Source organism: Mustela putorius, unplaced genomic scaffold (assembly GCF_011764305.1).
Source record: "Mustela putorius furo isolate JIRA1106 unplaced genomic scaffold, ASM1176430v1.1 tig00003987_pilon_pilon_pilon, whole genome shotgun sequence".
Taxonomy (NCBI): domain Eukaryota; kingdom Metazoa; phylum Chordata; class Mammalia; order Carnivora; family Mustelidae; genus Mustela; species Mustela putorius.
In genome coordinates this window covers 620259-633354 of record NW_025422126.1, presented here as the reverse complement: position 1 = coordinate 633354, position 13096 = coordinate 620259, and the positions used below count along the sequence as shown (strand labels likewise).

General features: G+C 39.2%; 1 protein-coding gene and 1 pseudogene across 1 annotated transcript; one reads left to right on the top strand and one right to left on the bottom strand.

Annotated features, from left to right (window-relative positions):
* The first annotated feature begins 706 nt into the window (after window positions 1-706).
* On the top strand, window positions 707-1660 carry LOC101670631 (annotated as a pseudogene).
* A 10033-nt stretch (window positions 1661-11693) lies between these two features.
* LOC101670347 (olfactory receptor 51Q1-like) lies at window positions 11694-12649 on the bottom strand. Its single transcript, XM_004779060.3, is given in 2 exon segments — window positions 11694-12023; window positions 12026-12649. Coding segments are annotated over 2 exon segments (954 nt in total).
* Between the last annotated feature and the right edge of the window lie 447 nt (window positions 12650-13096).

The window sequence follows — 13096 nt, the reverse complement described above, 5'->3', positions numbered from 1 at the left end:
TGACAGAATATTTTCATGAACTTTAAAGTCTGCATGCAAATCTTTCAGCCTTGGTTCTTGACTCACTCTATCCTTTACACATCATCTTTTCAGTTGCTTCCTAGTCCTTTAAAAGCACAGAACAGCTAAACCTAAGGTGAATTCATACCCCATTGTTTTCTAGTTTATTTTCCAACCATTTGCTCCAGGCTCTTCACTGCCATTTGTTAGCCTTGCTTTGGACCTCAATTATTCCACATGTCTACATTCATTCCACAGATATTTGTTTTCATGTACCCTGCTGCTTGTGTTACATCCATATTTATCAACATCTTTGTCCACCTATTCCTGACATTAGTCCATACCTTAAAACTGAGATTGCCTACACATGCCTTTCTCCCCAGCAGCTTTCTGAGACCAAAGCAGAGGAACTGCAAGACGAGACAGACACTTTTCCCTTGGCAGATCCAAAGTGAAGTACAATTTAGAGGGATAATTTTCTTTCAGCTTTAAACTTTACTCTGATGGAGACTGTAATCCCCTTAATCCTGGGCATTTCCTGATGGTGGCCATCTTGTCAATTTCTGGCAGGAGACCTATGGCCACCTGAATCTCTAAACTTTGTTTTCTTCTTCCCTTTCACAGAGTCCAGAAGTCTTTCTCCATTATAATGTGATCTCACTAGCTTATTTCTAATTTTTAAGGTCCCATGGGATGAGATTTCAACATGAAGAACTCCAATAGCTCTTTGGAGTTCTTACCTACAACATTCATTCTGGTTGGCATCCCAGGGCTGGAGACAGAGCACATCTGGATATCCATCCCCTTCTGCCTGATGTACATTATCATCTTCCTTGGGAATGGCACTATTCTTCATGTTATCAGAACAGACCCTGCCCTGCACCAGCCCATGTACCTCTTTCTTGCCATGTTAGCACTGGCTGAGGTTGGTGTCTCTGCATCTACTCTTCCCACAGTGCTAGGCATCTTCCTTGTTGGCATCACTGAGATTACTTTTGATGCCTGCCTTTTTCAGATGTTCTTCATCCATTCTTTCTCCATTTTGGAGTCAGCAGTGTTGCTGGCCATGTCTGTGGATCGATTTGTGGCCATCTATAACCCACTACGCTACACAACCATCCTTACCCTTCCCCGTATCTTTGGCGCAGGAATTATCATGGGAATGAAAAGTATTATTCTCATGGCCCCATTGCCCATGCTCTTAAGGAACTTGTCCTTCTGTGGACATAATGTCCTCTCCCATTCCTATTGCCTCCACCCCAACCTTATCCACCTACCTTGTGGAGATGTTTCTATCAACAATATCTATGGGCTTTTCATTGTTACCTCCACTTTTGGGCTGGATTCACTACTTATTGTGGTTTCCTATGGGCTGATACTCCACACTGTACTGAGTATCACCACTGGGGAGGGGCGGAGGAAGGCACTCAATACATGTGGATCACATGTCTGTGCTGTGCTTGCTTACTACGTGCCTATGATTGGTTTATCTATGGTGCATCGCTTTGGACTCCATGTCTCCCCTTTGGTTCATGCTATGATGGCCAATGCTTATCTCTTTTTCCCACCTGTTATCAACCCTATTGTCTATAGCATTAAGACCAAAGAGATCCATCATGGCATTGTCCGAATGCTCTTCCAGAAAAGAGCCAGAGTTTAGACAAAGGATAAAGTAGGAGGGGACTTTCCTCTATAATCAAAGGTGATCCTAGCTCACATGTTATGCAAATGGTGTTACTTTAAAATATGTTATCTGATGAAGGTTCTGCATAAGCAAAAAGACTAAAGTGGGATACCAGCGAGGGTGGATTGTCTGTGATACAGCACTATAAAGAATTGATGTTATTTTACATGAGGTTTTCCATTATCTCACCTAGCTGGAGCAGGAATGTAGGAAGGATTTCTTATGAAAACATAACTCTTCCCATAAGTGAAAAGTAATCAAGAGTTGGATGGTGTCCTGGGAAACCTACTAAGCTCTTCACTCTAGGGAATGGGGATGTGAAATGGATTATATTCTCTTGAGTTTTTGGTACCTGATCTCAGTAGCAGGAGGATACACTAACTAGCTTAAAGGAGGCTTCCAGTACTGACTCTGGTACTTGCTCAGCCACCAGGGCTCCCAGCTGAATGTGACAAAGATTACAAATCTTGTTTGTTATGTAAACAACATACAAATCTCCCTCCCAGGATGCAGAATATTTTAAAAAGGAAAGTTTGCCCCTTACATATATTCGTATTTTTTTGTCTGGTTGGTTATTTATTTGCAGACATTCAAAATAATGTAGAAATTTCACATTAGTATTTTCAGGGAAATGAACTAAGACTTATGAGTGGCAAATGTATACTAAACACTCTATATTTAATATTTCAATCACTTCCCACAACCCCCACTTCCCACTCAGTATTAAGGTTATTTTTTTAAAGATGAAGAACTGGTGCAAAAATAAATAAATAAATAAAAGAAGAAAAAGAAAAGAAAAACTGGTCCTTAGATAAATACGCATTTTGCTCAAACCCATTCATCCAAAACCAAAGAACATTAATTGAGCACATGCATGGATCAAACAGAAATCTAACCCCTAGAGATAAAGTGGTGACAAAAGAGACGTGTTACCTTCCCTTATAGAGCTTAGAAATTTCTTTCTACCTCCGTCTCTGGTATACTTTGTACTTTCTGAAACTAGGTTTAGAACCAATTTAAAATAGACCCTGTAATCCTCCCACACACAAATAAAGCTGTTTAATGTATCTTTTTAAAATGTTAGGCCAGTACCATATTGTTTTGATTACTACAGCTTTGTAATTCAACTTGAAGGCTGGAATTGCAATGCCTCCAGTTCTATTCTTCTTTTTCAAGATTGCTTTGACTATTTGCCTTTTGTTGTTCCATACAAATTTTAGGGTTGTTTGCTCTAGTTCTGTGAAAAATGCTGTTGGCATATCAGTAGGGATTACATTAAACATGTAGATTTCTTTGGGTAGTATAGACATTTTAACAATATTTGCCCTTGCCATCCATGAGCATGAAATATCTTTCTATTTCCTTGTGGTATCTTCAATGTCTTTCATCATTGTTGTTTTAGTTTTCAGAGTACAAGTTTATCACTTCTTTTGTTAAATTTACTCCTATGTTTTTATTATTTTGGATGCAATTATAAATGGGATTTTTTCATAATTTTTTCCCGATGTTTTATTATCAGTCTATAGAAACGCAATGGATTTCTGTACATTGATTACCCTGCGAGCTTACTGAATTCACTTAATCAATTTTTGCAGTTTTTTTGATGGAGCTATAGGGTTTTCTGCATATAGCATCATGTCATCTGCAATGATATGATGGAATTACTAATTCATATGCCTTTTATTCCTTTCTCTTATCTGACTGCTGTGGCTAGGGTGTGGAGAAAAAGGAATTCTCATGCACTGTTGATAGAAATGCAAACTGATGCACCCACAGTGGAAGACAGTATAAAGGGTCTTCAAAAACTTAAAAATAAGCGTGCCTGGGTGGCTCAATGAGCTAAGCCTTTGTCTCCGTTCCCAGTCATGATCCCCAAGGTCCTGGGATCCAGCCCTTTGTCAGGTTTCCTGCGCAGAGGAGAGTCTGTTTCTCCCTCTCTCTCTGCCCTTTTCCCTCCTCTTGCTCCCTCTCTCCTTCAAATAAATGAATAATCTTTAAATTTTTTTAAAAAATGAAAACTTAAAAATAGAACAACCCAATGATCTAGAATTGTACTACTGGGCATTTATCCAAAGAATACAACAACAGTAATTTGAAGGAATGTATGAACCCCTATATTAATCGCAACATTATTTGCAATAACCAAATCAGGGTAACAGTCTAAGTGCCTGTCAATTGATGATGAATATATAAAAATAACACACACGCACACACAGAATAGAATATTATTCAGCCATAAAAAGAATGACATCTTGCCATTCACAACAATATGGATGGATCTGAACAGTACAATGCTAAGTGAAATAAGTCAGTCAGAGAAAGACAAATACCATACGATTTCACTCATATGTGGAATTTAAGAAACAAAGGGGGGAAAGAAGAAAAACCAAGAAACAGACTCTTAACTATAGAGACCAGAGGGGAGGGGAGGAGGGAATTGGGTGAAATAGGTGAAGAGGAGTAACAGGACACTTATCATGATAAGCCCTAAATAATGTATAAGATTGTTGCATAACTGGGGCACTTGAGTGGGCAGTTGGTAAAGCGTTTGACTCTTGGTTTCAGTTCAGTTCATGATCTCAGGGAACTGGGAGTGAGCCTATGTCAGGCTCCCGGCTCAGTACAGAGTCTGCCTGAGATTTTCTCTCCCTCTCCCTCTACCCCTCCAGCTTGAGCTCTCAAATAAATAAATCTTTAAAAAAAAAAGAAAAAGAAAAGAATTGTTGAATCACTATATTGTACACCTGAAAGTAACTTTTTTAAGATTATATTTATTTGTTTAACAGAGAGAGAGAGAGTTCACAAGTAGGCAGAGAGGCAGGTGTGTGGGGGGAGCAGGCTCCCCGCTGAGCAGAGAGCCTGATTCAGGGCTCAATCCCAGGACCCCGAGATCATGACCTGAGTCGAAGGCAGAGGCTTAACCCACTGAGCCACAAAGGCACCCCCCCCCAACACTGTATGTTAACTGCAATGGAATTAAAATAAAATACAAATAATAAAAAATAATTTTAAATGATGTTCTTGCATTGCATTGCAAAGGTGCCAAAGCAACCAAAGATATTTTTGTAAAAGTTAATTCTTTTACTTTAACTCCAGGTTTCCAGACTCGCATGTTTCTGTAGATTCTGATCTAGGGATCTTAAGCTGCCTCTAGCTATGCCCTAGATCCATAGCCCACTGATAGGTGACTGCATTCTGCTGTCAGCTGTGACTTAGAATTATCAAATGAAACCAAACAGACAAACCATAGGAAGGGACATCCCATACATGATCAGAGAAATGAGAGTGGCAGTTCCTTGGGAGAAAGGAGAAGAGGTAATTTTAGAGTATCTGGAGAAAGGCATCCTATAGCTGGAGAAGTACAGGAAGGAATGATGAGAATAGATTGTCAGGAAGCTTGACATAAAATGAGAATTTTAGGTCTCACTTTCATTCTCTTTCTGAAATTTCTGATGAACCCTCAGGCTCAGGCTTCCTCACTGTGATTACTCTTATATTTAAGGCTATCAAAGACACTGAGATTCTAAATGTGGTATAGTTTGTCAGATCATGGCTAATTTAATGGTTGCCCTTCAAAAAGTTCCATCCAGAAAGGACTCCATGCATAACCCCCTTTTCTAGCTTCCTCTTTCCAATCTTGTTCACTTTGTTTCCCTGAGGTCCAGTCTCAGAGATGAGACAAAATCCTAGAAAATCACACAATGAAGAGTATAGCAGTCTCTGGGTGTCTATGCAATTAAAAACTAAGCAAAGTCCAATATGACTGGGAAAGTATCAAGTTTGGCTCCATCTTTTTCTGACATAGTCACTATTCTGACTTAAAATTTAGACCTTTTCATACCAACTTTATTCTTGATTTTGCCAACAGAACAAAATGATATCATTATAGTAAACTAGGCATGAAGCTAAATTATGAATTAGAACCCTTGAGAAAAATGTATGACATGTTATAAGCATTTCCACATTCATCAAAGATTAGTTTGTTTAGACCAATTCTACAAATATTTCAAAAATATTTCACTAATTTTTAATTTTTAATGAAAGGATGAAGCATAACAAAATAAATAAATAAAACCTTAAAGAATATATGGTATTTGCTGGAAAGGTCAAGTACACATGGAACTAGAGCCCCAGAAGTAGAGTATCCTGGGGCAACAGCAATATTAGAATATGATCGGTGCTTGCCTGGGGCTGGGTGCAGGGGAGGGGATTGACTGGAAGTGGTTAAGAGGGAAGTTTTGGGGGTGATGGAAAATTTTCATATTTTGATTGGGTGGTGGGTATAAATATTTGTCTACATCATTAAACTGTACCCTGATAATGAGTACATTTAATTTTATGTAAATTATAACTCATTAAGGTTGATTTTTAAAAGACAAAACACAAGATTATATTGTGTCTTAGATTCAACACATACAAAAATACTCTACAACCTGCTATTAGAGTTTCTGTATGCTCACTAAAAAAAGAAAAAGGACTGATCTATTTCCCCAGCAACATTTCTCATGTGACAATGTGTTAGTAACAAGTTGATAGGCACAGCTGGGTGCCTGGGTGGCTCAGTTGTTAAGCATTTGACTTCTGATTTCTGCTGAGGTCCATGATCTCAAGGTCATGAGATGGAGACCCTTGTGGGGGTCCGTGCTTAATGGAGTCTGCTTCTCTCCCTCTCCCTCTGCCCGTCCTTACATGTACTCTCTCTCTCTCAGATAAATATATTTAAAAAAAAAAAAATCCACCCTCTCCAAATAGTGATATGCAGATATATAACTTCTAAGAAAAACATGTGCAGTACTGTAGCATAATGAATGTGATATCTATAGTAACGTAATATTAGCCAATTTTTAATACATATGATGCCACTACTTTTTTCCTGCTAATTCACAGGTTAAAAGTTATCACTAGAGTCCTCTGTTTTGCACGTATTACCTGCTGTTCAATATACTGTGTGTAAAAAACACACAGACACACACACACACACATATGTATATGCATATATTTACATTCAAGCTATGACTAGACTCTTGATCCCAAGGTGAGAGGCAAAGAAATACAAATAGATACCAGGCTAGAAATCCATAATCATAAAAATCCACCAATAAAAATGCTCATATTAGGACATAAACAACATGTCAAATGTTTTATCCTTTGCAAACAAATGCAGAAAGATTGTACAAGCATGTACATTCATATTTAGTCCTGGTAAGAGTGGATTGTTGGACAAATTAGATGAGTTTAGCATTTTTATTAAAAAATGTTTAAATATTTTTCCCTGTTATTTTTCCAGTATGGAATATAATGTTGGAATAAAATTTTAATATATAAATTGAATTAATTTTCTCATTGAAAATCTAATAATTTTTAGCTTCCATATTTCTTTTACTGATTTTGTCAGATAAATTAAAATTTCTTCTAAAAATATTTGTTTCTGTTAATGAGTGTGATTGTGGCTACTAATTTATCATTGTTTCTAGGCCCTCTTAGCTGGCAGAGCAAGGAAATCTGTGTCCATATACAAACCTGGGTCTTTACAAAAATGTCTGCATTTAACCATAGGCAACCACATTGAGCTAACCATGACTTCATATTGACGTCTCCAACTCTGTTGCATGGATCACTCAAGCCATCTCCTCTTGCTTTTTCTGTAACCTCCCACTTGGATAGTGAGAACCTGGCTGCCTCTGTCTGCCATCCATTCACTTAGGTGTTCGATTCCAGCACACATGTAGAGTGTTGGTAGAAATGCTGATTACACTGCCATGAGAAATTACTTCATCAAGTAGAGTACGGCATTTATTGTTCTTCCTGTCTCTACTCTTACAGACTCCAGCCAGTTTGCAAGCTCAGTGCAGCAACTCCACCCCACACCCATCCAGCACACACATACTTCAGTCCAATACCCATCTCCTTCAATGTAGTTGTTTCATATTTTGTAATAGAATTCTTTTTTTTTTTTTGCCATATTCTGCATTCCATCCTGGGAATCCCTGATATCATAAGTATTTATCAAAAATTAACATGTACATTATAGTTCTTTCTGTACTGCTATAAAGTGCTATGGGATGTGGCAAATGCATGGTGTCATGTATGTACCATTTTGGTATTATAGCATGATTTTATCCCTCTAGAAAATCCTCTGTGCTTCACCAATTCAGCACCCTACTCTCCCAAATCCTTGGTGATGACTGATTAGTTTATTCTTTTTCTAGTATTGCTTTTTTCAGAGTTTCATATAAATGAAAGCAAACATATAGGTTTTTTTTTTTTTAAGATTTTATTTATCCATTTGACAGACAGAGATCACAAATAGGCAGAGAGGCAGGCAGAGAGAGGGTGGGGGGGGGAAGCTGGCTCCCTGCTGAGCAGAGAGCCGGATGAGGGGCTCGATCCCAGGACCCTGAGATCATGACCCGAGCTGAAGGCAGAGGCCCAACCCTCTGAGCCACCCAGGCGCCCCAACATGTAGGTTTTTAAAACTGGCTTCTCTCATTTAATAATACACATTTAGGATTCATCTATGCCTTTATGTATCTTGGTATCTCATTCCTTTTTTTTAATTTCTGAATAATATCCCATCATCTGGATGTACCACATTTTTTTAAATTTATTTACCTGATGAAGGGCAAATTCATTGCTTCAATTTTTCTCTGTCTTTGCTTTTTTGCTCATTATTTGCAAGAAGATTCTTAGGTGCCCAGTTAGAATCAGATCCCTTTTTCTGTAGCAGCAGCCTGAGTTCTCTTCTGCTTGAACTAATACAATTCACTTCACATCTCTAAAAAATAGATATTCAATCCTACTTCCTTTTATATATCTCATTTAAAATAATTTTAAAAGGACCAAGAAGACCACCTTCTGAATTTTATGAGATACGAGCACATTTCCATATTGACATGGGACTAATAGAGTCATTTACTTTCTGGGCACTGGGTAACTTATGTAGAAACATTTCACAATAACTAAAAAAATTTTCTAAAATGCAAATCTATTTTGAAATCTAAACATGTCATTTCTTACGTCGTGAAGGCTACACACATACACACATGCACAAGTACACAAAGGAAAGAACAGTTTTGTCCAGGGAAAGGAAACAGAAAGATTGAATAAAGAATTAGGGCAGACTTCTTCATTTAATCTTCATTTAGTTTCCACTTAAATATTGGCAGTTGTCTGGGAGTTTGGTGACTATAACATTCAACTGATAGAAAGCTCTCACTGAGAGATTATTTCATTCTCAATAGCTGCTAGAAAGGCAGCACACCAAGATATGACCCACGCAAGCTTACGGGCTTAGAGTCCATGGGTACCTTGTCTTCCATTACTTAGACTGTACTTTATAACACGGACAGTTAGCTGGACCATTCATTGGTCATCGAACAACCTACTTTTTGTGTTTCCAAATTCTAGTCTTTTTAGTGTAACCAAAATATCTCTACTCTCTTCTATAGCTGACTTTAGTTTTACAGTTACAGAAACATAGGCCATGTGTTGGAATAGTCTGCCAGTGCTGCCAAAAAAAAGTACCACAGACTAGGTGGCTGAAACAACTTATTTTCTCACAGCTCTGAAGGCCTTGCACAATTTCTCACCATGCTGGTTTTCTTTGAGGCCTCCCTCCGTGGCTTTCAAATGGTAGTCTTCTCCCTATGTCATCACATAGTCTTCCTGCTGTGGTTGTGCTTATCTGTGTCTAATAACCCCTTTCTTCATGGGACACCAGTCATACTGGAGCAGAGCCCATCCTAGTGAACTCATTTTAACTCAATTACCTCTGTAACGACCCTATCTCTAAATATTGTCATATGCAAAGATAAGGGGATTAAAATTTTTACATATGAATTTGCAGGGGACACAATTCAGCCCATGACACTGGTAGTTCTCATTTTCCTGAGTTGAATTTTATTCTGTCATCTCCACCTCAGAAACCCATCCTCACTTTGGGAAGTCCTTAGAGGATAGTAGAAATAACTGTGTGTGTGGACAGTTACCATCTAGCTACCCCAGTTCCTATTCTCATGATTTTGGAACCATAGATGTTTCCATAGATGTTCCCATCCATAATCCACAGTGTAATTTTTTGGAAGGGAGTTGAAGAAAAGAATTCACATAAACTGAGTACCTTGGTTTGCAAACCTGTGTCTTCTACATACTGTGATTCATTGAAAACTCTTAGCCTTGTGAGATGGGTATTATTATCCCAGTTTTAGAAATCCAAAAACTGAACTCAGAGTTTGGTCAGTTAGCTGGTCAAAAATTCATGTAATTAGTAATGGAGGAAAAAAAGAGTAATTATTAATGGTGTCAGGTGCTCCACTTGAAAATCTGGCATAATCCCAAGACTTACTTTCCCCTCACGATGTTTTGGGAGATTCTCAAGACTCTATTGTCTATTGAAAAAAAAGGGGGGACACCTGGATGGCTCAGTCTGGGTTAAAGTCTCCTGGGTTAAAGTCTCTGCCTTCAGCTCAGGTCATGATCCCAGAGTCCTGGGATCGAGCCCCACATTGGGCTCTCTACTCAGCAGGGAGTCTGCTTCCCTTCCTCTCTCTCTGCCTACTTGTGATCTCTGTCAAATAAATAAAAAAATCTTTAAAAAAAAAAGTCTCCTTCTCCTTCTCCTTTTTCCTCTTCTTTTAATTTTAGTTAGTTAACATTTAGTACAGTATTGGTTTCTGGAGTAGAATTCAGTGACTCATCACTTACACATAACACCCAGTGCTCATCACAATAAGTGCCCTCTTTGACCCATACTCCTAACACATTTATTGACATTTTAAAAAATTATTTGGTTTTCCTGGTCCTGATTTCCCCTGTTCTGAGATTGCACATGCTTCCCATTCTGCAATTTGTTTCCTTATACCACCTGGCCCATGGTTCTCTGGAGAAACATGGTAACTTCTAGGCTCCGGTAAAGAAAGGGGAAAATAAGGGAAAAAAGGATATCAGTGTAGAAAGACATCCTTTTCCCACTTGTTCTCTGCCTTTTGCCTCCTAAGCATCCCCTTGCCCCACTACACTCTCACTGAAGTCCTGCCTATTTTGATTCAAACCTAAGTCAGTCTTCCAGTCTTCCTACTGGCAACCTGCATTATGGGTTCAGGAATCAGAAGTTGTGACCATAACTATAGCTGCCTTTCAAACTGATATGTCTGAGATCCAATCTCATTCCTACAAAATAATGATGAGGAAGGCCATATTCCTTCTATCTGAACCTTTTCTGGTACAGATTCATGATGACAAAGGGAAATTGCCCCTAAGAATTTGAGCCACATCAAAGATATTAAGGTTTAAAAACAAAGCAAAAGAGTCTGCTCTGGTCAGAAAATTGAGTTCTTATTCCCACAAATATTATATGTAAACTCACTTAAAGTTTTAATTCTAAACACTAAAGGGCCTCTAGCATGACAAGAGCCTTAATTCTAGTGGTGGGGGACCTAACTAACCATTCCACCCCAATCTTCAGATTACATGTGTTCATTTGGTCTGCTGAAATCATGTTCTTTAGGTACACTGGAATAGCCAAGAAACTTGAACTGTGTCCATCCTTCCTGGAAGATTTGCCACTTTTTTTTGCAAGAGAAAATTGGAGCATATCTTTGCAGGAAGGTGAGCCAGTACAGTGGACCTCAAGTCTGCTGTCTGAGTGAAGCTGCCTGTGAGAATGGGTGGTGGGGGCAACAAGTAAGGGATTTCTTCAAACTTATTTAACCAAGCCCGTAGGAGAAAAGTATATCCAGAAAGGAAGACAAAACTTAAATCTTTATTCAATTAATGAAGCTCATCCCACTGTTGGTAAATATGCTAGAATTGAATCAACTTAGGCCCACATCACTTTTGGACAGAACATTTGGTGGTAGGTCCTCCCAGATAAAACTTTGAGAAAAGCCAGGATGACGTCATACTGTTTTAAAAATATGATGGGGAATTATTGTATACTCACCATTGTGACTATACTGTCCCCATAAGCCTGTGACTCTCACTCCTAAGTAATCTAAATAAATTCATTCTCTCATCTTAAGCACATATTTCTTTTGAAAAGGAGGTTGTTGATTCCCTGGCGGATCTGCTTCGTCTTTACACTGTAAATGATGGGGTTCATCACAGGAGGTGCCAGCAGGTAGATATTGGCCATGATGACATGGACCAGTGGAGAGGCATGTCTGGCAAATCGATGAGTCATAGATACTCCAACCATGGGGACATAAAGGACCAGAACAGCCAGAATATGGGATAGACAGTTATTGAGGGCCCGGAACCGCTCAGTCCAGGAGGCTGTGCCCAAGATACTCTTCAGGATGAATGTGTAGGAGAGCACAATGAGCAGAGGGTCCATCACTATATAATGAGCAAAACCAGGGCAAATCCGTACCAGCTGTTGATCGAGATGTCAGCACAGACCAGGCGGATCATATCCTGGTGGAGGCAGTAGGAGTGAGTGAGAAGGTGGGAGTGGCAGAAGGGCAGGTGCTTGAGTAGGAAAAGGGAGGGGAGAACAGCCAGAATGCAGCGGCAAATGATGGCTAAAGCAATCCTGCCGATGACTTTACTGGTGAGGATGGTGGCATAATGGAGGGGGCGGCAGATGGCCACATAGCGATCAAAGGACATGGCCAACAACACAGAAGATTCCATAAAGGAGAATGTATGGATGAAAAATACTTGTGCAAAGCAAGCTTCAAAGCTGATCTTACGAATGTTGAGCCAGAGGAGCTGCATGACTGTGGGCAGGGTGGTGAGGGTGAGGCCCAGGTCAGTCAGGGCCAGCATGGAGAGAAATAGGTACATGGGCTGGTGGAGGGATGGCTCTGTGCGGATGACAGCGAGAATGGTGGTGTTACCCACAATGGAGATGGTATAGAGGCAGCAGAAGGGAATGGAGATCCAGATGTGAGATGCCTCAAATCCAGGGATGCCCGTGAGGATGAAGTAGAAGGGGGCTCGGGTGGTGTTTGATACTTCAGCCATGCCTTGTTGAATGCAAAACCAAAATCTGTGTGTTTCATAATAAAAAATTTTATCAGTGTGCTACTGCCATAGAATCATTATGTCTTCTTTAATCTAGCACTGAAATAGGTGTCTGGAATTGATTTTTTTTTAAGTTTTTTTCTTTTTCCTCTTAAGATCTATTTATTTATTTTTGCAGGGGGGTGGAGGAGAGGGAGAGAGAGATCTGAACATATTCCCCCCATGGGACTCCATCCCACAACACTTGAGATCATGTCCTAAGCTGAAATCAAGAGTCAGACATTGAACCGACTGAGCCATCCAGGGGCCCCTGGAATTGTTTTTCATAAAACCATTGTGGTAGCATAAAACCAGAGTGGTAGCAAATAATTATGGATTCTTTTGACATAAATTTCTATTTATTTATTTATTTACTTACTTACTTTTAAAAAAAGATTTTATTTATTT